The sequence below is a fragment of the Achroia grisella genome, unplaced genomic scaffold (genome assembly GCF_030625045.1).
Source record: "Achroia grisella isolate CSIRO2021 unplaced genomic scaffold, CSIRO_AGI_Agris_v1 utg1360, whole genome shotgun sequence".
NCBI classification, from domain to species: domain Eukaryota; kingdom Metazoa; phylum Arthropoda; class Insecta; order Lepidoptera; family Pyralidae; genus Achroia; species Achroia grisella.
Window position 1 is genome coordinate 2148944 of NW_026712626.1, and position 27993 is coordinate 2176936.

Below are 27993 nucleotides of genomic sequence, written 5' to 3' on the forward strand. Positions count from 1 at the left end.
CCAGAGTTAAAAATTAATTTTACTTGTATTGAGATCGTAAATACATCACATTTAGTAAAACGCTATTTAAAATGGTTTAGATATATTGCCATAAACCCTCTTACTTGTAGAGTTGCCAGTTTCAAAAATGAGCATTACGTACTGGGTGCAACGTGTAGAGTATAAAACCCTTGTTCGATAATCAAACTTTTCCGTTTCTAATAATGTCACTGGCAACATTTTGACACAAATAATAATAAAAGAAGGTGTAAGTCGCCCTCGTATAAAAATGTTTTCTAAAAAGTTAAACCTACGGCCTATATATTTACAATACACTGTTTGTCTGAGGTAATATTTATTATATCTCGTTTGTCCCTTTGTACTGTATATATTTAATTTGTATACGCCCTAATAATATCATAATAATGTCGAATTTATTTTTCCGTATTCGTACTAACTTACGTATTTCTCGCATCTAATATAAAACTTATATATGTAATAACTAACATATATATATTTAATTACAATTACATTAACAATGGTTTCTGATTATTGGCACTGACTATAATATATAATTATATGACGCTGTTAACCTCCCTTACAAATAAAAAAAAAATATAAAAAAATAAAACCGCATAATAACCACTAATACAATGCGTTACAAACATTTATATATATAGATATATAAATCAAACGCACCTAAACTAAATAATACATGTACAATTTTTTTTTAAATGTACGTAATATTTTTAATATAAAAATATTAACCGAATGTTAGGTCGTATGCGGTATTAATTTTGCATTATATATCACCAGATAACCATAAAATAAGTAGATAATAAATATTTAACCTCTAAGTAAATTATCTGTACGTTTTTAATCTGTCAGTCAAGTTTGGAGTAAATTTTTTCGCGGGAAAACAAATACTGGTCGAAACAAACGCACAATCCCTAATTCCCTGTAACTATTAACCTTCCTCATATAATTATATATTTACTAAGACTAGGTTACAGTTTTTTTGCCACGCGCTGTCAAAAGTACGTTGACCCCCAAAAAATTGGGTATTAATATAAATTCTATCAAAGTCCACAGACTTAACTAAGTACTAAAAACATTAAAAATATAACAATATTACAATTTGGCAGTTTTCAATTTTAATAACAAAAATATGTAATTATACGTTAGCTGCCATAAAATAATCATAATACTATAAAAAATAATATTGCTGCTCTGTGCAGCGAAAACATGGTTAGCACTGAAGTATCAAAAAAAAAAATAAGCATAAACTATTTTGCTTATAACAATCTCAATATTGTCTATACCTCAATGACTAACCTTCATGTATTAAAGTCTCTATAACTAAAAAAATAACATTAAAATAAGCTATGAAAATAATGTTTATAAAAATAATAATGTACTCTTTTCGATCACATTTCAAAACCCATTTGGTACAATTATTAATACTTTGATTGTTCAAAATGAACAATTTTGTACCAATACTTTCAGACCATAGACTATACCGTCATACTTTTTAAAAGGCAAAGATGTTTATCACCGTTCGGTGGTGTACATGTAAAAATATTTTACATAAGAAAAATCATTTTATACATAATAATTACACAAGAATCATGGCACTCTATGACTATTTGCGCAGTCGGATGTGTGGATAATTTCTTTTTAATAAATTCAAATTTAGAATAAACATGGAAGACAAATTCATAATGAACATCAACCAAAAAAGTCATTTAAAGACTAATTAATGTAAACATTTTCACAAAATCCACTCTCCGACTTTGCGGCTATCTTCATTTCATTCCAACCTTTTCTAAAAAATCCATTTTCAACTTTAAGTCAATCATAAAGAGTTGTTTTTGCAATGAAAATATCTCTTCTTTCTGTTTCAATTCTTGATTTAATATTTTCATTTTCGCCTCGTGCTCCCATATGGCGTGTTGCCGCTTCGCACTGAAGTATAGTCTTTCCTCCTCGGTTGCCGTCCCGCAGTCGTGTTTAATTTGTTCGTCTTGCTTCTCTTTCACTCTATCGTGTCCATTCTTTCTTCTGTCTTCATCCAAGTGGCTTAAATTTAGGGGAGTATTAGAAAAGTCGTTCAATTTATGAATTAGGGTTTGTTGTATGCGTGCTTGTTCGCTTGCGTGTAAGGTGCTGGATAGGACTGTTATGTGGGGATTTAGGGGGTTGTGGGGTTTGTGAGAGGGGGGCGTTGGGGGTGAATGGTGGATGATTTGGACTTGGGGTTCAAGTACGTTTGGCATCGTGTCGTCGCTATCGTTCGTGCTGGATAATCGGCCGTTTGACATCTGTAACGATAACAATAAATAAATAAACCTAGACGATTAATACAGCGCCATCTAGTCCCACGGTAAGCAAAGCTTGTGTTATATGTACTAGACAACTGATATAAATACTTATGATATTTCTTTTGTAAATACATAGAAAACACCCAGACCGATACAAATAAACATACTCATGAATACAAATGTTTGCACTATGCGAGGAATCGAACCCGCGACCATCGAAAGGAAAGCGGCGTGCTAAACCGCTAGACCACCGAGACCGTCATATAATCTGGAGAGGTGAAATAATGGAAGCAAGAAACTCAGCTCACTACTACTCAGTGGACACCAGCATAAGCTATTGCAAATAAAGTAAATAGTCTAATCAGTATTCGTAACCCGAGCAGACCAGTCCCCTCAAACCGCACGCGTTCACGAGTATGACGGATGATTCTAGTTACATAAAATATTGTGTTTAAAAGAATACTCACGTTAACCGGTAGGCAGTCGTCATCTTTACCGCTGTGGGCTAGTTCCGCGCTGGCCGTGGCCTCTCCCTCCTCCTCTGCCAATAGCGAAAACGGTTCTTATGATAATATGTGGAGACTCACAAATCATCCCCATTCATCCCAAATTATTGATCTCTTTCTCTTGTGGCGAATTTACTATCATAGCATGGCAACACCGTTGTTTAGTTAAGACGGAATTTTATGAATAGAGAAATGTTAGACATTGAAAACAAGAACAAAACTTCGACTTTAGTGTACTTGTTAAAGTAGGGCTCAAAAGGACATGAATCCAGAGCCGTAAAACATAATGAAGAAAAAAAAGTTAAGACAGTATTAGGATAATGACAAGCCGGTCATTAGGGATCGAATCTTCTTGTATTATATATCACTAGCTTTTGCCCGCGGCTTCGCTCGCGTTAATTTATCCCTTTAGGGGTGGGATTTATCAAAATCCTTTCTTAGGGGATGCCTATGTCATAGTAGTTTTATGCATGCAAAGTCTCAGCCCGATCGGTTTAAAATTGACAAAGTTTCATATAAACTTTCTTCCCATATTTTATCCCTTTGGGGGTAGAATTAATCAAAATCCTTTCTTAGCGGATGCCTACGTCATAACATCTACCTGCATGCCAAATTTCAGCCCGATCCGTCCAGTGGTTTGGGATGTGCGTTGATAGATCACTACGTCAGTCACCTTTGAGTTATATATTTGGACTAGCTGTCCCGGCAAACGTTGTTTTGCCATATAAATTAATAACGCTATAAAAAATAGGGGTTGATGATAGAAGGGTGAAAATTTAGGATTGTATGTATTTTTGTATGTTGTATCATAAAAATGTGGAAACTAAAAATTTTGTCTAAAAAATAAAAAAATAAAAATTAGAGGTGGACTACCACTAACATTTAGGGGGATGAAAAATAGATGTTGGCCGATTCTCTGACCTACTCAATACGCTCACAAAATTTCATGAGAATCGGTCAAGCCGTTTCGGAGGAGTATGGGAACGAAAACTGTGACACGAGAATATTATATTATATATAAGATTTGTAAATACACATACAAATATAAATGTTAAGGAAGAGGAAGCTAAAGAGTTGAATGATACAGGTTATTGTCTCATTCAACTCTTTATTGCTGATGCCGCTGTCACAAGTATATATTTTTTTATTTATTTTTGCACTTTTTTGCACCAGTTACAGAAAATATTAATTACTATAAAAATATGTATAACAATGACGAGTACAAAAGGCGGCCTTGTCGCTAAGCAATCTCTTACAGGCAACCTTTAGGTAGTAAGTACAGTACAGTTACTTTAGACAGTGAAAATATAAGAAAAAGAGTAGGTGGTACAAATGACAACACAACTAAGATGGGTATAAATAATACATGCAAATATACATAACTATATATAGACATACATATGTACATACCTACATAAACATACATAAACTTAATAATACACATATCCATGGAAAGTTTGAAGGAAAGAAAGGGACTATAAGAAAAAGGAAAAGTAGAACTAAAGGGAAAGGAAATGAGTTTTTACTGATGCTTTAAAGCAAGAGATTGAGCGCGCCGAATAGGAGCGGGAAGCGGTATAAAGCCGAACACAAGGCAAAAGAAGATTTGGACATTGAACTGAAGAGTATGGTAGTACCTTTAACATCTAGAGGATGCACGTTCTGCCAGAGCATGCCGTCTAGCAGATTCTGAGGGTCGGCTGGTGGTTGCTGTAACAATACCAACATGAACTTTAAGAAAATTGTAGTTTAAAATAATATATGGTATATGATCATCATCATCATCATCATTCAACCCGGAAGACGTCCACTGCTGAACAAAAGCCTCCCCCAAAGATGTTACGACGATCAGTGCTGTGGCAACGCCTTCCAGCGATCTTGACCAGATCATCGGTCCAACTTGCTGGAAGCCCTCCCACGCTGCGTCTTCCGGTCTGCGGTTGCCATTCGAGCACCTTACTGCCACAACGGCCATCTGTCCTACGAGCTGTGCCATGCCCATTGCACTTCAGTTTCGCAATTTTTCTATGGCGGTCACTCTGGTTCTACTGCGGATCTTTTCATTTCCGATACGATCAGGCAGAGAAACTCTAAGCATAGCCCTCTCATATAATAATAGTTACCGGGGTTAGTTACTATTTACACTGCGCCATCTAGTGCCAAGATAAGCTGAGCTTATGGGTACTAGACAACACATTTTACCTTAAATACATTTATTTTATATTATTTTATTGCAAAATCCTAAGATAACTAATATTATAAACACGGAAGTTTGTAAGTGTCCAAAAATAAATGGATGGATGGTTTGTTACTTGTTCACGTAATAACTACTTTTTATTTACTGAATGCATTTTTATAACAGATTACAATAATATAGTTTCTATATCATAACTTGCTTTTGCCCGCGGCTTCGCTCGCGTTAATTTATCCCCTTAGGGGTGGAATTTATCAAAATCCTTTCTTAGGAGATGCCTACGTCATAATACCTTTATGCATGCAAAGTCTCAGCCCGATCGGTTTAAAATTGACAAAGTTTCATACAAACTTTCATACCCTATATTATCCATTTGGGGGTAGAATTAATCAAAATCCTTTCTTAGCGGATGCCTACGTCATAACATCTACCTGCATGCCAAATTTCAGCCCGATCCGTCCAGTGGTTTGGGCTGTGCGTTGATAGATCACTACGTCAGTCACCTTTGAGTTATATATATTTAGATAAGCCGCGAGGACAGCTGTTCCCGCGGTTTAATTAGTATAATTCTGTGAGAGAATTATAGTAGTAGTAATTAATTCTCGATTTCTCGAGTTCTCCTTCTTGATTTTTCTCGACTCGAGAAACCTCGAGCAAAAACCTTGGTAACCCTTGTCTTTCATTCCGATGAGGTAAGAAACCGTACCTGTGTATCGTGGGCGCGCATTTTGCACTTCTTCTTGTAGTTCTCGTACCACATCTTGACCTGCGCGGGAGTTCGCGGCCGCTCGCCGCCGCACCGTTTGTTCACCTCCTCGCATATGGTCGACCACACCAGCTACAACAGGACAAAATAATCACTATTAGTTTAAATATATTGCACCTTAAAAAAATACAAAAAAGAGAATACTTAGAAGATGTAGGTAAAAAAGCCCTTATCAATTTTTTAATTAAAAAAAATTAAAAAAATATGGTAAGTTTTGGGCTATGGTTAATTGCTAAGACCTGTACAGATCTATTGTGCTCGCCCTTTTTCAAAGCTCGCTGCCTAGACCCGTAAGTCTTATCGATTAAACGATCGCATATTATATTAGCTGTGCCCGCTCTTTCGCCGGCATGAAATTTATAGCCTGTGTTATTCTGATGTATAAGCTATATTATAGTAAAGTTTCATTAAAATCCATTCAGTAGTTTGTGCGTGAAGAAGTAACAAACACCCAAACTTGCACGTTTATAATATTAGTAAGATTCCATGAGGTGGTCTACCGACTTAGAACACCGCTTTACTTCCTATAGCGGGTTCGATTCCTCGCACGATGCAAATATTTGCATTCATGAGTATGAGTCTTTGTATCGGTCTGGGTATTTTAAATACATGTATCAGTTTTCTGTATTAAATATGTATGATAATGGATGGACGCTGGCGAGGCACCAGTGGAGGATGATAGGATGACCATGAGGTAAGGTCAGTTACCACAAAGTATTGAATTCACCAAGAATCTACAACGATGGTTTCCAGAAGAAATGTGGAGGTCAACCTGACATGGTACATTGCTAGCAATGGAGTTTATATTTAGATGATAATGGAATGGTGCATCCGCCTGCGCTAACGGCTCTCGCTGACGGGGCACTAGTGGAGGATGATAAAATGAGCAAGAAGTTAGGTCAGTTAGCCCATTTTGGCTAATGGTAATTTATCACATTCCTTCAGACCGCGTGGAGGTCAAAGTTATATAGTAGGTACATATCATCAATCCCCTCCCCCCGCTAGCAATAGGGTTATTAGTCCACGTCCCCCCCCCCAGATATGACTTATCATAAGCATGACTAATATACCTACATTAACAAAAAAAAAAAATACATATACGCCGAAAGGTTGTCGCCGAAAAGAAATCGGCAGAATTTTAACAAAACAAAAACAATGTTATATGTATAAAGATATTTTGATTGGGTTTAAACAACTCACATAGTTATATAACTGGCTTTGAGGATCCATATGTACCACAAAATTGTCACTGTTTGTCAATTCAATACTCTAAAGAGAATTTAATGCATGCATTGATTTATGTCAAAGATTAATAAAAAAAATTACACAGACGGGTATTGCCTACTACTACCTACCTATTTTTTTTCGGATTACTCTAATGCTGTTAGCCACAGCTGGCCTTTACAGCTTTATCGTACGATAGGGGGCGAATGCAGATGGCACTCCAAACCAAAGGAAGGACTTATGGAGGGGCTGAAGGCCAACTCCCGCCTGACGGATACGACTTTAGAGACCCTACCTAATAATATAAATAAAATAATCATTCTGATTACGACTGTTGTACAAGATGGGATATAATATACATAGAAAACACCCAGACGAACATAAACAATCATACTCATACTACTCCTTATACAAATGTTTATACCGGGCGAGGAATCGAAATTAAATACATATAAAATATACATAGAAAACATCAGGTTTATATGTAGACTTAATTAAAATAACTAAAAGTTCAATTATAAAAGTTTACTAAGTTGTTCCTTATAACATTCGCTATCTGCCAATGAAAGTCCCATCAAAGACCGTTTCAGAGATTCGCAAGAACATACAGGAGGACATTTTTTTTATGTAAGTACCATAAACTTTCATTAGAAATTAGAAACTTTATTTTATTTATTTATATAGTTGACCAGCTTTCCGAATGAGTGGTATATTAAAAAAAAGTATGATTATTGAAAAGTGCTTAAAGTTAAGTTTATTGAAATAAATAGTTTTCTATTCTATAGATAACTAGCTGTACTCGCGACTTCGTCCGAGTGGATTATTCTAAATTATAGGTTTTTTTCTAAAATAGCCTAAGTTACTCCTTATTACATTAGCTATCTGCCAAAAAAAAGTCCTGCCTAAATCGGTCCATCCATTAGAGATTAGAGATTAGCCGGAACAAACAGACAGACAGACAGACAAAAATTGTAAATAATGTTATTTTGGTGTATTTGCCGTATTTATATTCATATGCATGTAGTAAAAAACGGTTATTTTAATATTACAAACAGATACTCCAATTTTATTTATATGTATAGATTACGATATACTGGGGCTACGTAAAATGTACACACAAAAAACAACACATCGCTTTCTTCCAGTCACCACATAGAGTAGGCATTCATAAATTACCATTTCGCACCGTCTGTTCCATAATCTATGGCTTACACGAGTCAACCGAAGTGCAGTATCAGCAATAAACATAGTGTTATATTACATCGCACCGATGGTGTCACAGACTACAGGTGTCATATTATGTTTTACCGCGCAGTTATAATTGAAAACAAGTTTGGAAATTGTTACTATGTAGGTAATATTATAACCCAGGACAATTAACACAGCGCCATCTAGTCCCAATTTAAGCAAAGCTTGTGTTCTATGTACTGGACAACTAATATAATTACATAAAAATCTATTTTGTAAATAGAATAGGAAATTCTTTATTCAACTATACTTGAATTTAAATAGTATAAAATAGTCATTACTTATTTTTTTTAATTTACCGCTCATTCGTAAAGCTGTCTCATCACAAGATGAACGAACAAGATTGCGTGTTGCTCTTTTAAATAATCGTTGTAACTTTACATTTTTAAGTTATAATGTGTTAATACAAACTATCAACTGACACAAATTCATTGGTTTCAAAATATTAAATAGACAACCAACTGGTTGAGTTTGAAAATAAGAGTAAATCAGTCGTAGTGATTAAAGCAGAACAGTTTTCACATGTAGCACTCGTTCACGAGTATGATGGATGAAAATACACACTTATGTGTGTATACATAGGAAACACCCAGACCTATACAAACAATTATACTCATGAATACAAACGTTTGTACTTTGCGAGGGATCGAACCCGCGAGCATGGGAAGTAGGTGGTGTGCTAAACCAGTAGACCACTGCTACCACTGATTTGAGTCGTACAGAGAAACTGTCGGACTACTCTAATGCTGTGTTGTCCGCAGCTGGCCTTTACAGCTTCACCGGACGATAGATGTCGAGTGCAAATGGCACTCCAAACCAAAGGAAGAATTTATGCAGCGGTAGATATCTGTGCTAAATATTATGAGGGGATATTAAAAAAATACATTAAAACGTGGTAATCCATAGTACATATAACAATATTGTTTGTTTGCCCTGGAGACGTTGAATCCTTGGAGGCCGGAAGCGAAATTGTATTTGACGAAAATTTCAGAGCAGCCCATCAAAGTTACTTGTGACCCGAGAGCTGGTAGCTACTTTGCCCAACGGCTATGGCCATTCAGTATCTTGGGTACGCTGCCTCGATGTGCCGCGATGGATTACGTTGTTTTTTTTTAATGTGTTAATAGAGAAAATAAAAAAATATTAAATTCCCATTCCTGTTTTAGACTTTTTACAAACTATCTCTTTACTCAAATGTAGAGCAGAAGGTAAAATACGATAAACATAATCGGAGGTATGTAAACCGTTACGCGATAACTCGATATACGTAGGAAGGTCGTATATGACCAGCAATTATCTAATTTAACTAACGTTTGACCATTTTAGGGTACCGTAAATCTTTTTATACTTACTTAAAAAAAAACGACGAATAAACTAAAAAATTCTAAATTCAAAACTCATTTAGTCAAGACACTTTAGCCGCTTATGAAATTTAAGTCGCCGTCAAATTTCTTATATTATAATTTTTTTTTCCCTACCGTCTAGTATATACAGATACAATTGAGAAGAACTGGCAAGAAACACAATTGAATGTTTTTTTTCTTGTATCCAGAGCCGTAAAATATTAAAAAAAAAAAAGATTTTTTTAAAGCCAGTTTATTTACAATCTATATTTCTATTAAATGAAAATCCCGTACATGAACAAATATTTCCATTACGCTCAATTCGTGTAATTGACTCCTTGATAAATTTCTATATTATTTTTCAATTTTATAATCATATTTTTGTTAATGTTTTTTTTTTTATATATCTCTGTTGTATTAGTAGCATTTATAATTATCTCCGCATTTTTCCTTATAAAACCTTCAATAACTCTCACTCATTAGGTATTTCAGACCCCTGTTTCAATTTAAATGCATTTTTTGTATGCTATAGAATAGGTGGTACATGAACAACTAAACATCTAACTTTACTAATATATATTTGACCATTTTAGAGTACCTTAAGTTTATTTAATGGATTTATATTATTTTGTTTAATTCTGCTACCATTAGCATGTGTGAGACCACAAATATTTAGTGCGGAAACCTGACCACCGCTACTGGAAGCGTTACGACCTTCTCTATTGGTGATCAAATTACAATCGTTATTGGATATAAACCCATTTTTTTATTGGGGGTTTTGGGCTATTGTCAGATGCTTAGACCTGTAACACTGCGACCTGTATAGCTCTATTATGCTAGCCCTTTTTTCAAAGTACGCTACCTAGACCCGTTAGGGACAAAATTGAAGCATATTCTTAGGAGCGATGGTTTTATCTCCTCAGAGTAAAGGTTCGTTTGTGCGTGAGTGGGCTACAACCACATAGATGTGTAGTGGTGTTTTCCTTTGAGCTTGACAAAATCTGCAGATTTTTGCCGAGTACAGGCCGAAATTTGCCATGTGTTTTTTCTTGTGAATAATTCGAAAAAAGTATAAATATATTATAAGTTAAAATGTAAGTACAGAACCCAGTGTGCGTATGTACACATTCACTCGTGACCATAAAAAACGTTTATCAACTATTACACGCTGTTTATAATCACAGTATCTTATATATAATTGATAAGTAATGTAGTAATTACTTACATATTATGTTTTCCTATAACTAATTAAATAGGAATTCCTTTGTTTTTTTCTATCTTATGATTAAACTAATTAAAGTATTTGACAGAAACCTACTTTTCATACCGATTTCAAAAAAAGGACAACTTTCACAATTGGCAGATTTTTAAAAAGTAATTCTTAGGAATGTTCTTATCTTAGAACTTACTTCTATGTGAACCGATTTTGATAATTCTGTTTTTAGTTCAAAGCCTATATTTGTAAAAAGTCGTCTGCATAGGTACCTCAGACTCGCCTATTCCAGCCGCCAAGCAGCTTGCTTTGTAAGCGGTGTTTTGGCTTGACATATTAGTCCTTTGGAATGGGAACACATGAGTGATATCACGGGCGTCACATGATAACCCGATGCCCGTAGTACTGCCATATGCAAAGGTCATATTTAGATCAAGATCTGACTAGTTAAGGGTCGGGCCCTGAGGGCCCCACATAAATTACTAAATTTGTGATCGGTACTTATTGAATTATTTTAAAATAATGTTATTAGTGTTGTTTTTTTTTGGCCTGTACACGCTATTATTACAAACAATATAGAAATAGTATTAAAATATAAATCAATTTCATACACATTCTAAATGTAACATTACAAAAAAAATCATTCAGAAGATTTTTTTTGTAATGTTACATTTAGAATTCAGCCAAGCATGAGCAGAAACTTGGCTGGTGCTTTTCTCTTCTTTTTCAAACGAGTTGTGAACATAATAATGTACTAACATTAACTAAAATTTATTTTAAATCTTTTAAGTTTAACATAGTTTTCCTATTTATTACCGTACACCTTTACCTATTGACAACTTACTTAACTACATTTATTTAAAAGACCTACACGCAAGTCACATGCTCGTTCCTCTAGTGATAATAAGTCTGCGTTCCGAATGAATGGTAGATTAAAAAAAATGTGACTGTATTAAGTTCTATTTGAATATACATATTTGTACTATATTTGTATGTAGCCAATGGGTCGACCATTGGCTTTGCGGCGTGATATTGCATCTGTGCATTTTCTACCGCATATATCACGGGGAGTGTTCTGAGGAATTGTTCGGATTAATACCAGCTGCTGAGTTTCACCACCGTACCACCCGCCAGAAACTGAAATATCCTGATCATCTGGATGAATGGCGGTCTTCCACAGTGCGGTTTTCTAGAAACTTTTTGCCTCGCACAACCACATTGTGGAATCACCTTTCAGCAATGGTATTTCCGAACCGATACGATATTGAAACCTTAAAGAAAAGAACTTATTCCTTTTTAAAAGGCCGACAACGTAATTGCAATTCCCCTGGTATTGCGGGTGCTCATGGGCGGCGGTAATGACTTACCATCAGGTGTGCCGCATGCTCGTTTGTACCGTGTTATAAAATATTTTTTTTTGATTTTTTCTTGAGTTATAATCATGAAGGTTCTACAAAGATGTCTACGAAAGAAATTCATCATGGTTTCTAGGGGAAGCCGCATGGATTGCTAGCAATGGAGTCATCAGTTCACATTGCTAAATGATAGTTCGTCGAGTTACCTATTTACTCCGGTTGGTGGCGCTGTTAGAGCGCTCCTGGCGGAACACGGATCTATCAGACATGGTACGTTGCTAGCAATGGGGTAATCAGTTAACATTCCTAAATGATAGATCGGTCGAGTTACCTGTTTACTCCGGTTGGTGGCGTTGTTGGAGCGCCCCTGGCGGAGCACGTCGCGGTGCCTCGCGATCAGCTCGAGCACCGTGCGTTTCTCCAACTCGGTAAAGTTTTTGGAGCGTTCCTTGTGACCGCGGCGGGCCCGGAGCGCTGTAGCTCCGCTGCGGGTTGACATGTCAGTCTGTAACATACATACACAACCATCACATCTATACAAAGTACAGTGCTGTATTATTTTATTTACTAACAACCCGTCCGCAACGGCTTCGCACAGGCAGAATATTTGAGGTTCTTCTTTTATTAAAATTAAAATATCTCCTAAAATGTTCTTTAAAATCATTATTTTATTTACTACTTATTACGGGCATCGCACGGGTCCAATATTTGAGGTCCTTCTTTTATTAAAATTAAAATATCTCCTAAAATGTTCTTTGAAATCATTATTTTGTTTACTAGTTATTACTGCCTTCGCACGGGTTCAATATTTGAGGTCCTTCTTTTATTAGAACTCAGATATCTCCTAACATTTTCTTTGAAATCATTACTTTATTTATTAATTATTACTGGTTACGCACGGGTTCAATATTTGAGGTCCTTCTTTTATTAAAATTAAGATACATTCTTAAAATGTTCTTTGAAATAATTATTTTATCTACTAGTTATTACTGGCTACGCATGGATTCAATATTTGAGGTCCTTCTTTTATTAAAATTAAAATATCTCCTAAAATGTTCTTTGAAATCATTATTTTATTTACTAGTTATTACTGGCTTCTCACGTGTCCAATATTTGAAATCCTTCTTTTATTAGAACTCAGATATCTCCTAAAATGTTCTTTGAAATCATTATTTTATCTACTAGTTATTACTGGCTACGCATGGATCCAATATTTGAGGTCCTTTTTTATTAAAATTAAAATATCCCCTAAAATGTTCTTTGAAATCATTATTTTGTTTACTAGTTATTACTGCCTTCCCAATATGTGAGGACTTCTTTTATTCAAAGTAAGGTATCGCTGAACATTTTCTTTGAAATTATTATTTTATTTACTGGCTTCGCACGGGCCCAATATTTGGAGGTTTTTCTTCTATTAAAACCAAGATATTTCGTAAAGTATTCGTGAAAATCTTGCTTGGCACGGGCCCCATATTTGAGGCCCTTCTTTAATTAAAACTGAGATATCACCTGAATCAAATCTTTTTTTACTAGCTATTACTGGATAGAAGTTTGAAACTTATTTTTTAGGCTGTTGATTAAATGTAGATAAATAGGACATTCGAAGTTAGTAACAAATTTACCATTAAAATAGGGGATGATTTGAGATACTTTTTTTTTTACTTTGTTGATTAGATTATTAAATATTATTTGGTTAAGGTCACTATTCCATGCGCACGATGTCGCGGACACATCTAGTACTTCCTATCCGCATTGGTTTTTTTTAAAGTCTCACAATCAGATAAGGCAATTAGGATATTACGCATGTAACATACGTACAAATTGTAATCTATTGGTGCAATTCTATTAACCTACTAATGACGAGCTCGGTGGTTTAGCGGTTTAGCACACCGCTTTACCACCGATCGTTGCGGGTTCGATTCCTCACACAATCAACATTTGTATTCATGTAATGTATGTAAAAAATGTAATATATTTTTTTTTATTCACACAGCGCCATCTAGTCTCAAGTTAAGCTATCTAAAGCGTGTGTTATGGGTACTAGATAACTGATAAATACATAAACATTTTTTTTTCGTAAATACATACATATTATATATATAGACTGATCACACAATCATACTCATGAACACAAATGTTCGTACCGTATGTGGAATCGAACTCGCGACCATCGGAAGTAAGACAGTGTGGTAGACCACCGAGGCTGTCAAAAAATATTTGATTTCATATTATTGATATATAATTTCGCAAGAGGGATGTAAAGATATTTTACGTCCTGCTCTGACTCACAGCTTTGTAAGTACGTGTAATCGATTTCTGGTGACGTCACGATGTACCTATCTTTATCACTCTAGGTGGTAAAACGAATATTAAAAAAATTAATTAGAATAATAGACTGATTGATTGATAACACAATATGATAAGTCTATTGTTTGTGTGATGCGTTATTCTTTGCGTACCTTCTCCAATATCTTTACCGACATCAAGAATAATAACTTTCTGTGCCTGCGGTTTCCCCCGCATGAAATTTTTCCTGGTGAATTTGCCACGATGGGCTAATGTTTGTATGACAATAGTCTATTGTTTGTGTGAGTCGTTATTCTTCGCGTACCTTCTCCAATTTCTTCACCGACTTCGAGAATAATAACTAGCAATGCCCGCGGTTCCGCCCGCATGAAATTTTTCCTGGCGAATTTGCCACGACTAATTGACCTGACCTCAGATTCCTAGCTGTGCTCGAGGTTTCATCCGCATGGAATTTATAGCCAGTGTTATCTGATGCATAAGCTATATTATTGTAAAATGTCATCAAAATCTGTTCAATAGTTTTTGCGTGAAAGAGTAACAAACATCCATACTTTGACGGTTTCGACGGTCGAGTGGATTAGCACACCGCTTTACCTCCGATGGTCGCGTGTTCGATTCATCGCATAGTACAAACGTTTGTATTCCTGAGTATGATCGTTTGTATCTGTTTGGGTGTATTCTATGTAAATTATGTACGTATTAAAAAAAATACGAGTATTTATATCAGTTGGCTAGTACCCATAACACAAGCTTTAGTTTTTATGGGACTAGATGGCGCTGTGTTAATTGTCCAGGGATAATTATTTTTATTTAATTATATAATTTTTTTAATTATACCATTCTATTAATATTTACAGAACTTCAGTAACAGTAAAAATCGTGTAAATATTAATAAAATGGTATATATATATATACATATATAACTTTATACTTAATTTTGTACACAGGCTTTCCTAGCGCAGGTTCCATAGCATCATCCTCAAAAGGTGGATGAATAGGAGATGGCCACTGACGTACCGCATGACACAGATATTGTCCGGGCACGGTTGCTTCGGGCGGTATCTGTGTCATGTGGCGAGGAAGGAGCCGACGACCGGCTGCCACGAGTGCGGAGGTGTAGAGGACACGGCGCAACACACGCTGGAAATATGTCCAGCGTTTGAGAGTGAGCGCCGTGTCCTCACACGAATAGTGGGGGACGATCTCTCGCTGCCGAATTTAGTTCGGAGGATGATCAGTAGCGAGAGATCGTGGCTGGCGGTGAGCTCCTTCTGCGAGGAAGTTATCTCGCGGAAGGAGGCGGCGGAAAGGGAGCGGGAGTCAGCTCGTCCCGCTTCCCTCCGCCGCAGAAGAGCCAGGCCTAGAGGTGGGGGCGTATCCAACTTCACCCCCTTCTATCCCCCACTGGGGCCGGGGTGACTGCCTTGAGGGAGGCAATCCCCCCAATCCAAAGGCCCCGGAGGTGTGCGCGTGTACCCACACGCCTCCACAATGGAGTAGGGCGAAATAGGTCGCCCTAACCACATAGCGAGATGGGGCCTGCCCTACAACATCTACAGGGCGGGCCGTCGCCGTCGGAGCTGGGGTAGAAATGCACTCGCGAATCCCCTGGCTCCGGCATAGGCGCTCGTAGGTACACCGTGTGGTTTTTGGTGAGTACAAATCTCACACACTGCCCCGCCCTCCCTCCGGCAGGGTGACGGTCTTTTGAAGATTTTCCACACGTTAAAAAAAAAAAAAGGTTCCATAGCATCCTCTTATTATTATATTTACACGATTCATGGAATTAGGTGTTATTTTGCGGAATATTATTTTGTTTAACAATTTAAAAAATTATTATTATGTGTGAGACCACAAATATTCAGTGCGGAAACTTGACTACTGTTACGACCTTCTCTATTGGTGATCAAATTCCGACCGTTACTGAGTCCATATTGCGACACGTGTTTCGTCTCTGAACGAGGCAGAAGCTTGGAAGCCTAGTGTTGACTATTTGCTGCGACTCGCAATTCGGTTGTTTGGACAAAATGTTTTTATCGTGGGAGAAATCGAAGCCGCGACCATCGGAAATAAAATGGGGTGCTAAACCACTCTACCACCGAGGCATCGATCAAACGATTAGACTGCGAGTCGTAGTTTGGTTTTATGGACAAAATTTGTATCGTGCGAGGAATCAAACCTGCAACCAACGAAAGTAAAGCGAGGTGCTAAACCATTAGACCACCGAGGCATCATCAAACGACCAAACTACGTGTCGCAATTTAGTCGTTTGGACAAAATGTTTGTTTCTGACGGAGGAATCGAACCCGCGACCATCGGATATAAAGCGGCGTTCTAAACCGCTAAACCACCGAGGCCGTCAAGTATTACATAATGCGATATGTTTGAGATATTTGGATGTTATCAATTTCAACATTCAAATATTTCAAACAAGTGCGAGTATGGTCCGGTATGCAAATTCATAATAAACACCTGTATTATATTAGTTTACATGCCATTTGACATTATCTGGCGTTAAACTAGCGAGATTTTTGCATCTGTGGCAAAAACAGCGGTGGCCTTACTCCTTGCGAGGCTCTGGGCTTTGCGCCTTTCGCATAGGGCCCCCTTTGTCCTTTTTTTCGGACTACTCTAATTCTGTTGGCCGCAGCTGGCCTTTACAGCTTCACCGGACGATAGGCGGCAAGTGCAGATGGCACTCCGAACTAAAGGAAGGGCTTATGGAGCGGTTAAAGGCCAACTTGTGTCTGACGGATAAGACTTTAGTCTAGGGGTTCGAACCTAGGGTCGGCCGTCGTAATATCGGTCCCCGTTTGAATTGGACGGGGGATCCATCGGAGGAGGGGCCTTTGTCCTACGTGAAAAGTATGTGATGCGAACTATTATGCGGAAATCCACTGATTCAAGAAAACTATGCCTTAATTTACATTTTTTTAACACAGTGAAGATCACACTGAAAAATCTTATTTCTGACATGGCATTATTTATTATTTATTGTTACTGTTGGCGACTGACCGCCAAAAACTTTTGATATTTTTATTATTTTTAAATGTATATTTTTGAAGAGTTCCTTTTTATATGTCATGTTATTTGATATACTTCAATTTATTGTATTATTCTCTCATTGTCTTTTGGATGGTTCGCAATTGCATTCTAATATATTTTACTATCATATTATATACGTGTTTTCACCATTTCAATACTCATACAGTCCACCGGTCAAATTACAGTTACTCTATTCTTGGTCACTCTATTCTCCCAAGTTTGTATTTAAAAATTAATCTGTATTATTGTAAACGTGTATAATATTAATTTGAAAAGAATACGAGCTGAGTTTCAGTTTCAGTTGTCAGTTCTTCCCATCTCGAAATCATTCCCAACTGACGTTAGATTTGACATATCATAAGAGTCTGTAATAGACCTACAGGAATAAAGATATTTTGAATTGTGATTTTTTTTTTAATTTAACAGTATTTTAAAGTTAATTAGAGAATTTCCTAAAATAAAAGTAGCTTAAGTTAAATATTTATTTGGCGCATACAAAAAGATTTAAATGAAATTTGGTACATAGATAGTCTAGACCCTGAGAAAGAATATAGGCTACTTTTTAATGCGTAAAAAAGGTTATAAGGGGTTGTAAAGGGAGATGAAAGGTTATATGGAAGTATCGTCTTTTCACACGGACGAAGTCGCGGGCACAGCTAGTAATTTATATATCTATAACTAGCTGCCCCGCGCGACTTCGTCTGCATCACACTTACTTGACATTTATTATTATATTTCGCCCAATTTACATAATATCTTTTAAATTATAGCATAATACCTGTGCCCGCGGTTTTATTATAAACTAGCTTTTGCCCGCGGCTTCGCTCGCGTTAATTTATCCCCTTAGGGATGGAATTTATCAAAATCCTTTCTTAGGGATGCCTACGTCATAGTAGCTTTATGCATGCAAAGTCTCAGCCCGATCGGTTTACATTTGACAAAGTTTCATACAAACTTTCAACCCCTATTTTATCCCCTTGGGGGTAGAATAAATCAAAATCCTTTCTTAGCGGATGCCTACGTCATAACATCTACTTGCATGCCAAATTTCAGCCCGATCCGTCCAGTGGTTTTGGCTGTGCGTTGATAGATCATTATGTCAGTCACCTTTGAGTTATATATATTTAGATATAGCATGTGTTATTCTGATGTATAACCTATATTACTGTAAAGTTTCATCAAAACCCGCCACTACTTTTTGCGTGAAAGAGTAACAAACATCCATCCAAACTTTGAAATTCACGTTTATAATATTAGTAAGATATTGCCAGCAATTGTTACAATCAAAGTAAAAGTAATTCACGAATAAATTTGACAAAGAAAGGCCAAGGGCATCTTGATTTCGATAGCAATCTATTCTTTGTCTTCAAGTGTTTGTATTTTTATATTAATATCGATATATACTCAGTTTTCTTTCTTTGTTTACATCTAAATATATATATGTACTAGCAGACCCGGCCGTGCGTTGTGGCTAAAGTTCTTGAATAAAATAATATTGCGACTATAAATTGAGATGTAAGCTATCCTATCTTTCAAGTTGGATCAAATTACACACAATGTGCAAATCAAATTTGCAATAGTTTCAGTAGTTTAGGAGTCCATCGCGGATAAACTACGTGACACGTAATTTTTATATATAAAGATATAAGTTAATATTTTTATATACTGTTTTAAATTTGATGCTGTCATTATTTATAAATATAATTAGTACGTACGATACGTAGAAGTCAATAAAAATAAAATGTGTTAAGTTCTCGTGATTTACTAATTATATGTATTAATAATTTTAGTTTATTTATTCTTTGAATTATTTGTAATTATTAATGAGAATAAATATCTAAAACAAAAAAAAAATGGCGGAAATATATATTATACATACCTACATACATAGATTTTCTGTTTTTTTATAGTAATTGCTTTGTCTATATGACATTAGTCTTGTAAAAAAAATATAATCATTGGTGCTTCTTTGTTCGTCAAAGGAGGGATACCATCCTTTACAAATAATTAAGAAACAAATAACCATGGACAATTAACACAGCGTCATCTAGTCCCAAAACTTGTATTAGACAACTGATACAAATAGTTTACAATATACTAGTTTGGTAGTTTTAATAAGGACGGGTCCTAGGCACATGCCTAAATATTCTAGTAGATTCGTTTTGAAGGGACCTTCATAGGCAAGTCCAAGTCCGCCTCGATCTTTGTAACAATTTGTAATGATGGCGCTGTTTGAATAATTTTTTTTTATTCTTTTTTATCTTTTAACAGAAAGGCAAAAGGAACGGCGCCCATACAGCTATGTCTGCATGTTTTTGATGCTCTTAATTTTTTTTTAATTTTATATATCTTGAATTTTTAGGATAAAGTGACTACTCTGACTTATTACATTAGATACATACGACTGTACAGTTAAAAAAAAGTTCATGAGTAAGAGACTCAAGTAAAATCAATAGCAATAAAGTAAGTAATTGCAATAAATCTGCTTACGTAATACTTAAACAGGCCCTATGCAGAAAATGTCTATGGTCTATATGAGTATTTAATTGAATTAGTGCTAATTGGTAGTTTGTATTCACACACTTCAACTTAAAATGTAAAGTAACAATAAAATTATTTAAAAGAGCAACACGCAAGTTTCTTGCTCATTCTTCTTGTGATAAGACAGCTTTCCGAATGAGCGGTAGATTAAAAAAAAATGTGATGACTATTGAATGAATGAATGAATGAAACTCTTTATTGTTCCTCTCACAGAAAATACAATTATGTATAAAAACAGTAAAAAATATTCAAAAGTGCTTCAATGTAAGTTTATTTGAATAAATGATTTTCTATTCTATTCTATTCTATGGATAGAAAAAACCGTACAAATGCCCAGACCAAACTATTGACGCAAGTTTCCGGTGAACTTTAGGTATTGGAATCTAAACTTAAACATTTATGAGACTGGCTTATTTGACATTCACTACGGTCAAAACGACTCTTAAGTATATTAAAAAAAAGAAAATTATATATTTATTATTTATAAAACTTGCTGGTTAAGTTTATTGGGTTGTTATCTTGTTAGTAATCATAAATATATAGGTAAAATATTACTTCTTTTCTAATAAAATAATCGTTTAACATGTTAAACATGAAAATATACTAAAGTCGTTTTGTAACATGGCCGTATATATATAGTTTCCATTATTGTCTTTCACCTAACATTCGAAATCTAAATATCTAAAATTCTTTTTTTAAAACTATCAAAATTTAAAAAAGGTTAGATTTTTTTTTAATAGCTTGGCACATGGGTGCAAATAACGTTCTATATATAACTATTAAAAAGAGCGGGAAAATATTAAATTTAAAAATAGAAGAGGACTAATCGAAAACTAGTAACGCAAACCTGAAGTTCAAACAGTATTCGAATCTAGTTTTTTTTAGTCAATGTTAATTTTACGAGTGAAATAACCAGTTATCGTAACATTTCAAAAGCGGTTATTATTACCTATGTATGTCTGATGATCTTGAACTTGTGGGAAGGTATCGTGGATGAATTTTATGTATGGAAATCCACTGATACTTTTTTTTAAGCAAACGGCCTGCCTGATGGTACGTGGTAACCATCCCCTATAGGGGAGAAAGGGGATTTTCTTATGGATGATAATGGAATGGTGCACCCGCCTGCGCCAATGGTTTACGCAGGACACCAGGAGGATGAGAAGATGAGCATGAGGTCAGGTCAGTTAACCCATCGTGGTAAATTCACCATGAATTTGTGTGGAGGTCAACCTGACATGGTACATTGCTAGCAATGGGGCTATTAGTCCACATTACGGGGATTGTTAATCCCCTTTTCCCCATAGGGAAGGGTACTATTAGTAATAGTAGATTATCTATACATATAAATAAAATTGGAGTGTCTGTTTGTAATAATGTAATAACCGTTTTTTACTACATGCATATGAATATAAATACGATACCACACCAAAATGACTTTTTTTACAATTTTTGTAGGTCTATTATTATCAAATTCCGTTTGTTCCGACTAATCTCTGAAATGGTTGGTCCGATTTTGACGGGACTTTTTTTGGCAGGTAGTTGATGTAATAAGGAGTAAGTTAGGTTACTTTTATTTTAGAAAAATAAAGTTAAATTCCACGCGGACGTAGTCGCGGGTACAGCTAGTTACTAATATAATTAGAAACCTAGGTATCTACATGTCATTGTGTATATAATCGGTAAGTTGACAAACTTTTGAAATGGCGAATATATTGAAATCATATAAATTGTTTATGTAAATGTAGTAAAGTCGGAGACGAGAGTCAAGTATGGTAATTAGAGATAATATATCTAGATAGACTAAACAACTGTTCATAGTTAATATTCAAAATCTAGACTTGTTCAATACAAGCTTTACTCACGAGACTACAGCGTGGGGTTTTTCAAGAAGTGTATATTAAGGTTTCTTAAGGTGCCGATCCTTACGCGTACGTAACACCAGGGGTGGATCCTGAATTTCAGGGGCCTTGGACTAAATCTACTTAGAGATCTACCTAATTATATTACTCAACTAAAAAAATACACAGACCAAAAACAAGCGACCAGAAATTCTCCGTTCCTTCGTATAGACGCGCACTTGCATGGGTTAATTGATCGCAGGGTCGCCAACCTTATGTTAGGTTTTTTAACATTCTATATATATTTTTTATAGTCTAAATCGCTTCAGTGGAGACTGGGGTCTTTTGTATCCTCGGGGCCCTGGGCTGCGGCCCAAAAAGCCCTTAGGTAGATCCGCCCCTGCGTAACACCCCTGGCAGTGGCGGGTTTAGGGGGTGGCAAACAGGGCAATCGGGGCCCCACTCTTGCAGGGGCCTCGCGTAACAACCGAAGTAAATTTTGGAAAACTAGTTAGTGACATTTTGCCTAATGACAAGTTGCAAAAAAACTGAACGCAAATGAACAAAATTACCAACACTAAAATATCGAAATAAAAATTAAAAAAATGTACATGAACCATTAGATAATAATAATAATCTCCCAGACCGATACAAACAATCGTACTCATGAATACAAATTGTTCCGTGCGAGGAATCGAACCCGCGACCATCGGACGTAAAGCGGTGTGCTAAACCGCTAGACCACCGTCGTCATCCGTATCAATAGCAATCAAGCATTGCCACTATTGGTAGTGAAATTACAGGTAGACATCTTAGTCTGAAGTGGTATCACGAGTGTCACATGATAACGTGATGGCCGTAGCTGTTCATGTATAAGACGACGGTTCACTTACCATCAGGTGGGACGTAAGCTTAATTATTATTACCAATCTGGTTGTAAGGAGTGAGCTGTGATACTGCGATACTACAGTGAAAGTACCAGGACAACATGAAGTCATAGATGGTTTGGAGCGTGATGTCCGTAGTGCTGTTCATGTATAAGACGACGGTTCACTTACCATCAGGTGGGACGTAAGCTTATTTGCCAGTCTAATATAAAAAAAATCTCCAAATCAAGCATAATTGTAAAAATATTGCTAGTAATCAGTCGCTAGTTTCCATTACTACTATCCCTCCCCTATGTGTAGTAAATATTGGATATATCACGCTGTATCTTAATCATTACATAGTATAAAACAAAGTCGCTGTCGCTGTCTGTCCGTCCCTTTGTATGTGTGAAGGATGGAGACCGAGACGACGAGCAAAAGTAAAACGGCACCGTTGTAGTTGAAGAATATTGTTTGTATTAAATTGACTTATGTCATATAAAAACAATATAATATTATAAAAAAACATGATAATAAAAAAGGTATAAAAATAGTTTCTAACAGTGTGCTTAAATTTTCAAAACTACGCAATGGATTTTGAAGCGTTTTTTTAATAGATAGAGTGATTCAAGAGGAAGGTTTATATATATAGTACATGTACACCCGTGCGAAGTCGGGGCGAGTAGCTAGTACTATTATAAACGCGAAATTTTATAAGTATGGATGTTTGTTACTTTTTCAGGCAAAAGCTACTGAACGGATTTTGATGAAACTTTACAGTAACATTACTTATGCATCAGAATAACACATGGGCTATATTTTATGTTTAACATTAACGCGGCTGAAACCGCGTGAACAGCTAGTATAAGATATAAGGAACTTTCCAACTTTGAAATTGGTTAAATTCTCAATCTCCTAACACCTCTTTGTTCCCAGTCTAATTCAAACGGAGATCGAAATTACGACGGCCTGAGCCGAGGTTGGAACCCCTAGTGGTGCCCTCAGACTAAAATCGTATCCGTCTGGCGGGAGTTGGCCTTCAGCCGCTCCATAAGTCCTTCCTTTGGTTTGAAGTGCCATCTACACTCGCCCCATATCGTCCGGTGAAGCTGTAAAGGCCAGCTGCGGCCAACAACATTAGAGTAGTCCGAAAAAATAGTCATAAACAGGTATAAGCTGATAAAATATTAAATTAAACTAGATTTAAACTAGTTAAGTGAGTCGAATATTTTAATTATCGCGTTACGCATATTATCGTTTCGTAAAAGTCCAATCAGCCTTGTACAAGCCTTATCTATTAGTTATTTATCAACGTACAGTCCGGTATTAGGTTTTGTGTTGGTCTCCATTCAAATTATTGTCAGTTTTGGTACATAATTGGAGTTTGTCTTTTTCTATTTAATAAATAATAATAATAATAATCTCAGGACAATTCACACAGCGCCATGTAGACCCAAGTTAAGCTAACTAAAGCTTGTGTTATGGGTACTAGACAATTGATACAAATACATAGATATATTTTTTTTTTTCGTAAATACATACATATTATACATAGAAAATACCCAGACCGATACAAACAATCATACTCATCAATACAAATGTTTGTGCCGTGCGAGGAATCGAACCCGCGACCATCGGACGTAAAGCGGTGTGCTAGACCGCTAGACCACCGAGGCCGTCAAATAAATAATTTCCGTCCGTAATAATCCGTCAATTAAATAAATAATTTACTAATGTATGTAATATGTATGTAAAATTAATTGAATGCTCAATGGTCCTCGGTGGTCTAGCCACCGCTTTACTCCCCACGGTCGCGAGTTCGATTCCTCGCACGGCACAAACATTTGTATTCATGAGTATGATTGTTTCTATCGGTCTGGGTGTTTACTATGTATAATATGTATGTATTCGCAAAAAAAAATATCTATGTATTTGTATCAGTTGTCTTGTACCCATAACACAAGCTTTATATAGCTTAACTTGGGTCTAGATGGCGCTGTGTGAATTGTCCAGACCTGAGATTATTATTATTATTATATTATACTTTTAAATAGACTCAAGTCATCTCACAAAGCAAACTGCTTGGCGGCTTAAATAGGTGAGGAAGATGTACCTACACAGACAACTTTGAACAAAGTATACTTTTTTTTATACTGTACTGGCTAATCAGAAATGTATTTTATATTCTAAATATGTATTTAAATTTATACTTCTTTTTATATTATTCTTTATATTTCAATGTCTTGACAATAATCTTATATATCTCCGTATTTCAAGCTGTATGTGACTGAAAACTAGCTGTATATTCATATAGGACATACATTAAAGCTGAGTGGAGCCATTTCAGTGCCTATGTATGTAAAAAAAAGATTATTTTATAATTATTTTTAATTATTTACATGGTAAATTAAGTTTAATTATATATGTTTTATTTGATCTCTTTTTTTTTCGTTTGTTTGTTTTGTATATTGTAACATTGTTGAAAAGCACTGAAGAAAATATTTCTCTTTCAAAGAAGAAAAAAGTCTATTTCTGTAATTTACTTATATATGCATATAAAATAATACTGCAACATACATAAATTCTGTTTTGTTACTTTGGAGTTTGGCATATCTGATATTTTAAAGTATTAATATTGATGGCCTCTATAGTGCAGTGGTCGCAGCCTTATTCCAGATGGTCACGGGTTTACTACTTTGCAAGCCACAAACTTTTGTATGACATGATTGTTTGTATCGGTCTGGGCGTTTTGTATGTATAATATGTATGTATTCTCAAAAATAAAAATAGGTATCAGTTGTCTACTGCCCATTGCACAAGCTCTGCTTAGCTTGGGACCAGATGGTGCTATGTAAATTGTCCAGGGATATTATTACTATTTTTTTATATATATATTTCATATATCTCCCTTTGATGGGATGATAATCTTGTCATTGCGGATGAAAATCACCAAACAATTACAACTTATAAAAGAAATTATTATGATGACTAAAATTTGTGGACTATCAACATGTGTACTTTTTGGAGAAGTATGAAAGCAAGAGGGTGAAGTTGTAATATCTTGAGGCTAGTGTGTAGGGATGTTCAAATGATATTTGAATTTCTGTTGTATTTTCAAATACTATGTGTCAATACAGTAGAAAATCAGGCAAATATGATTTGTGAACACAAATCTTGATACCTATTATTATAATATTTAATGCCCCTTTTATATTTGCCAAGATAAAAAGAAATATCTATTACTTGAGGTTTTTAAACAATAATCTTTAGCTATCAAATAGGTATTTCATGTAAATTTCACTGATAACAATGTATGATGCATAATAAATTATATATATAATAGGTACTTATACTTATATTGAATAGTTAAAGGCAACTAAATGTTGTATAAACCAACAAGCAGTAATAAAACCAATAACACTAAACAATTTTGCAACATTTATATGTATGTATGGGATGAGGCACTTGGCCTCTCTATTAAACTGTAAGCAATAAAAAAGAAATAAGAATATTTTTGGTAGAAATCAAAGAGGTATTAGAGATAGGATGTATGATTTTGTAACTTTGTCTTTCCATTCTTGAAAAATATAACAATTTAAAAAAAATACATGGTAATTTATATATTATAGGTATCATGTAATATCAATCAGCAAATATAATTAATGATGACTAATATGAATGATGAAACAAAAAAATAAAGCCCTAAAATTTGTATTTGGAATAAAATAGAAATAAACAATAGAAAATCCTCTAAAATTTGTTTATCAGTAAAAATAGTTGCTGCTCTACATTTCATTTATATGGAAATCAGTTTTATCTATATAATCTCATGGATATCTAGTTTCACAAACCAGTAGCAAGCATAGGTAGTAACAGGTTCATTTTATTAGATAGAGGTAACATAAGATATGTAGCAGTTTTTTATCTATAGTTAAAGATTACCAAGGCCCAATGTGCCAGTGTCATTAATAAAGCCTATTATGTGGCCACTGCCAATTTAAATTCCTTCACTGTATGGCAGTTAAAAAAGAAACAATTTATTTCTGGCTGGTTTACTTGTATTAATGTAACTGTAAAATGTTTAAAAATAGTATTAATTATAAGTAATTATTTATCAAATAAATAATAATTTATTTTGACAAATCTTATTTTAGTCCATAGACTCACTGCTGGCAGGTTACATATTATTACTGGTGAGAAATTTTAAAAATAAATAAAGTTAATACACATTTAGAATAAATATTTAAAATTAGAATACAAGATTTATGTAGTAAAACATACCTTATAAATAGCACCATATGATACAAATATCAACCCTCCGAAAGCGCGGTATCACTCAATTACACAATGGTACACCACATAATCAATTCAAACATCTGATTAGAATATTTTTTTTGTAAGTAATATAAACCGATAACTATGCATTAGTAAAATTAACGATAATAATACACAGTTTATGCCCAATCAAAGGTTTAAATGTGAATTTTGTTCTAATATAGATAACAAAACAATTTATGATAAGTAATGATTACAATTTTTTTTAACAATTTCGATCGGCCGAATACAAATCTTGAGTACGGTTAATGTGTGCTATGCGGCGACGAACGGAATCGTAATAAAATTAAACACGACACAGCGTCAAATTACGCGTCTACCACTTTCAGTTAAAAGGTTAACAAGCAATTGACTACAGTTTTTTTTAATCAGTTATAAATAAGGACATTACTGTTAGTTAGTAGACGTTTTTAAATTGTCTCACCGATGCTAGCGGTGCGCATTCCACCTTTCTCGAAGTGCGTGGGCTCTTATTTTCATCTTGTTCACGTAATACCACTTTGCGAATAACTAATATTTTGGTATCAAAATGCAAGGAGGTAAAAAAATACGATGACCACTGGTTACATTAGAACTGTCAAATTGAACTTCATTCACTGCCAAATGCCAAATAGCATAGACAAGGTTACACTATATAAATAGACTTTAGTTTCGCTATTCGACGATAGATGGCGTTACATGTATCTTTCATTTAGATTTTAATGATTTAGAAATGAATCTAATGATCACAGACAGTGTGATTTCAAGGGAGCTCTCTCCCGCGTACACTCAAATTGTAGAATGAAATACCTGCCGTGGTGTTCTCGTGAGACTACAGCATGACATTCCGCAAATAACACCCTTGGTGTTTAAGGCGTTTAAAGGCTAATGTAACCGTTTACCATCAGATGGGCTCGTATGCTTGTTTGC

At 35.2% G+C, this 27993-nt stretch overlaps 1 protein-coding gene across 1 annotated transcript; it reads right to left on the reverse strand.

Moving 5' to 3' along the window:
• Nucleotides 1-444: 444 nt before the first annotated feature.
• On the reverse strand, nt 445-27653 carry LOC131855366 (uncharacterized). Its single transcript, XM_059206625.1, has 6 exons — nt 27509-27653; nt 12481-12654; nt 5707-5838; nt 4444-4516; nt 2768-2841; nt 445-2300 (listed from the first exon to the last, which is right to left on the reverse strand). The coding sequence occupies exons 2-6, from the start codon at nt 12646-12648 to the stop codon at nt 1785-1787; spliced, it is 963 nt and encodes a 320-aa protein (XP_059062608.1). The 5' UTR covers nt 12649-12654; nt 27509-27653; the 3' UTR covers nt 445-1784.
• Nucleotides 27654-27993: the final 340 nt, after the last annotated feature.

Excerpts from the sequence above, each read along its gene's own strand:
- LOC131855366 (XM_059206625.1), bottom strand. The coding sequence starts at position 12,648 with ATGTCAACCCGCAGCGGAGCTACAGCGCTCCGGGCCCGCCGCGGTCAC. Across the intron at positions 4,517-5,706 it reads TGCGCGCCCACGATACACAG|CAACCACCAGCCGACCCTCA; the intron begins GTACGGTTTCTT and ends GTATTGTTACAG. Across the intron at positions 2,301-2,767 it reads ACGACTGCCTACCGGTTAAC|ATGTCAAACGGCCGATTATC; the intron begins GTGAGTATTCTT and ends TTATCGTTACAG.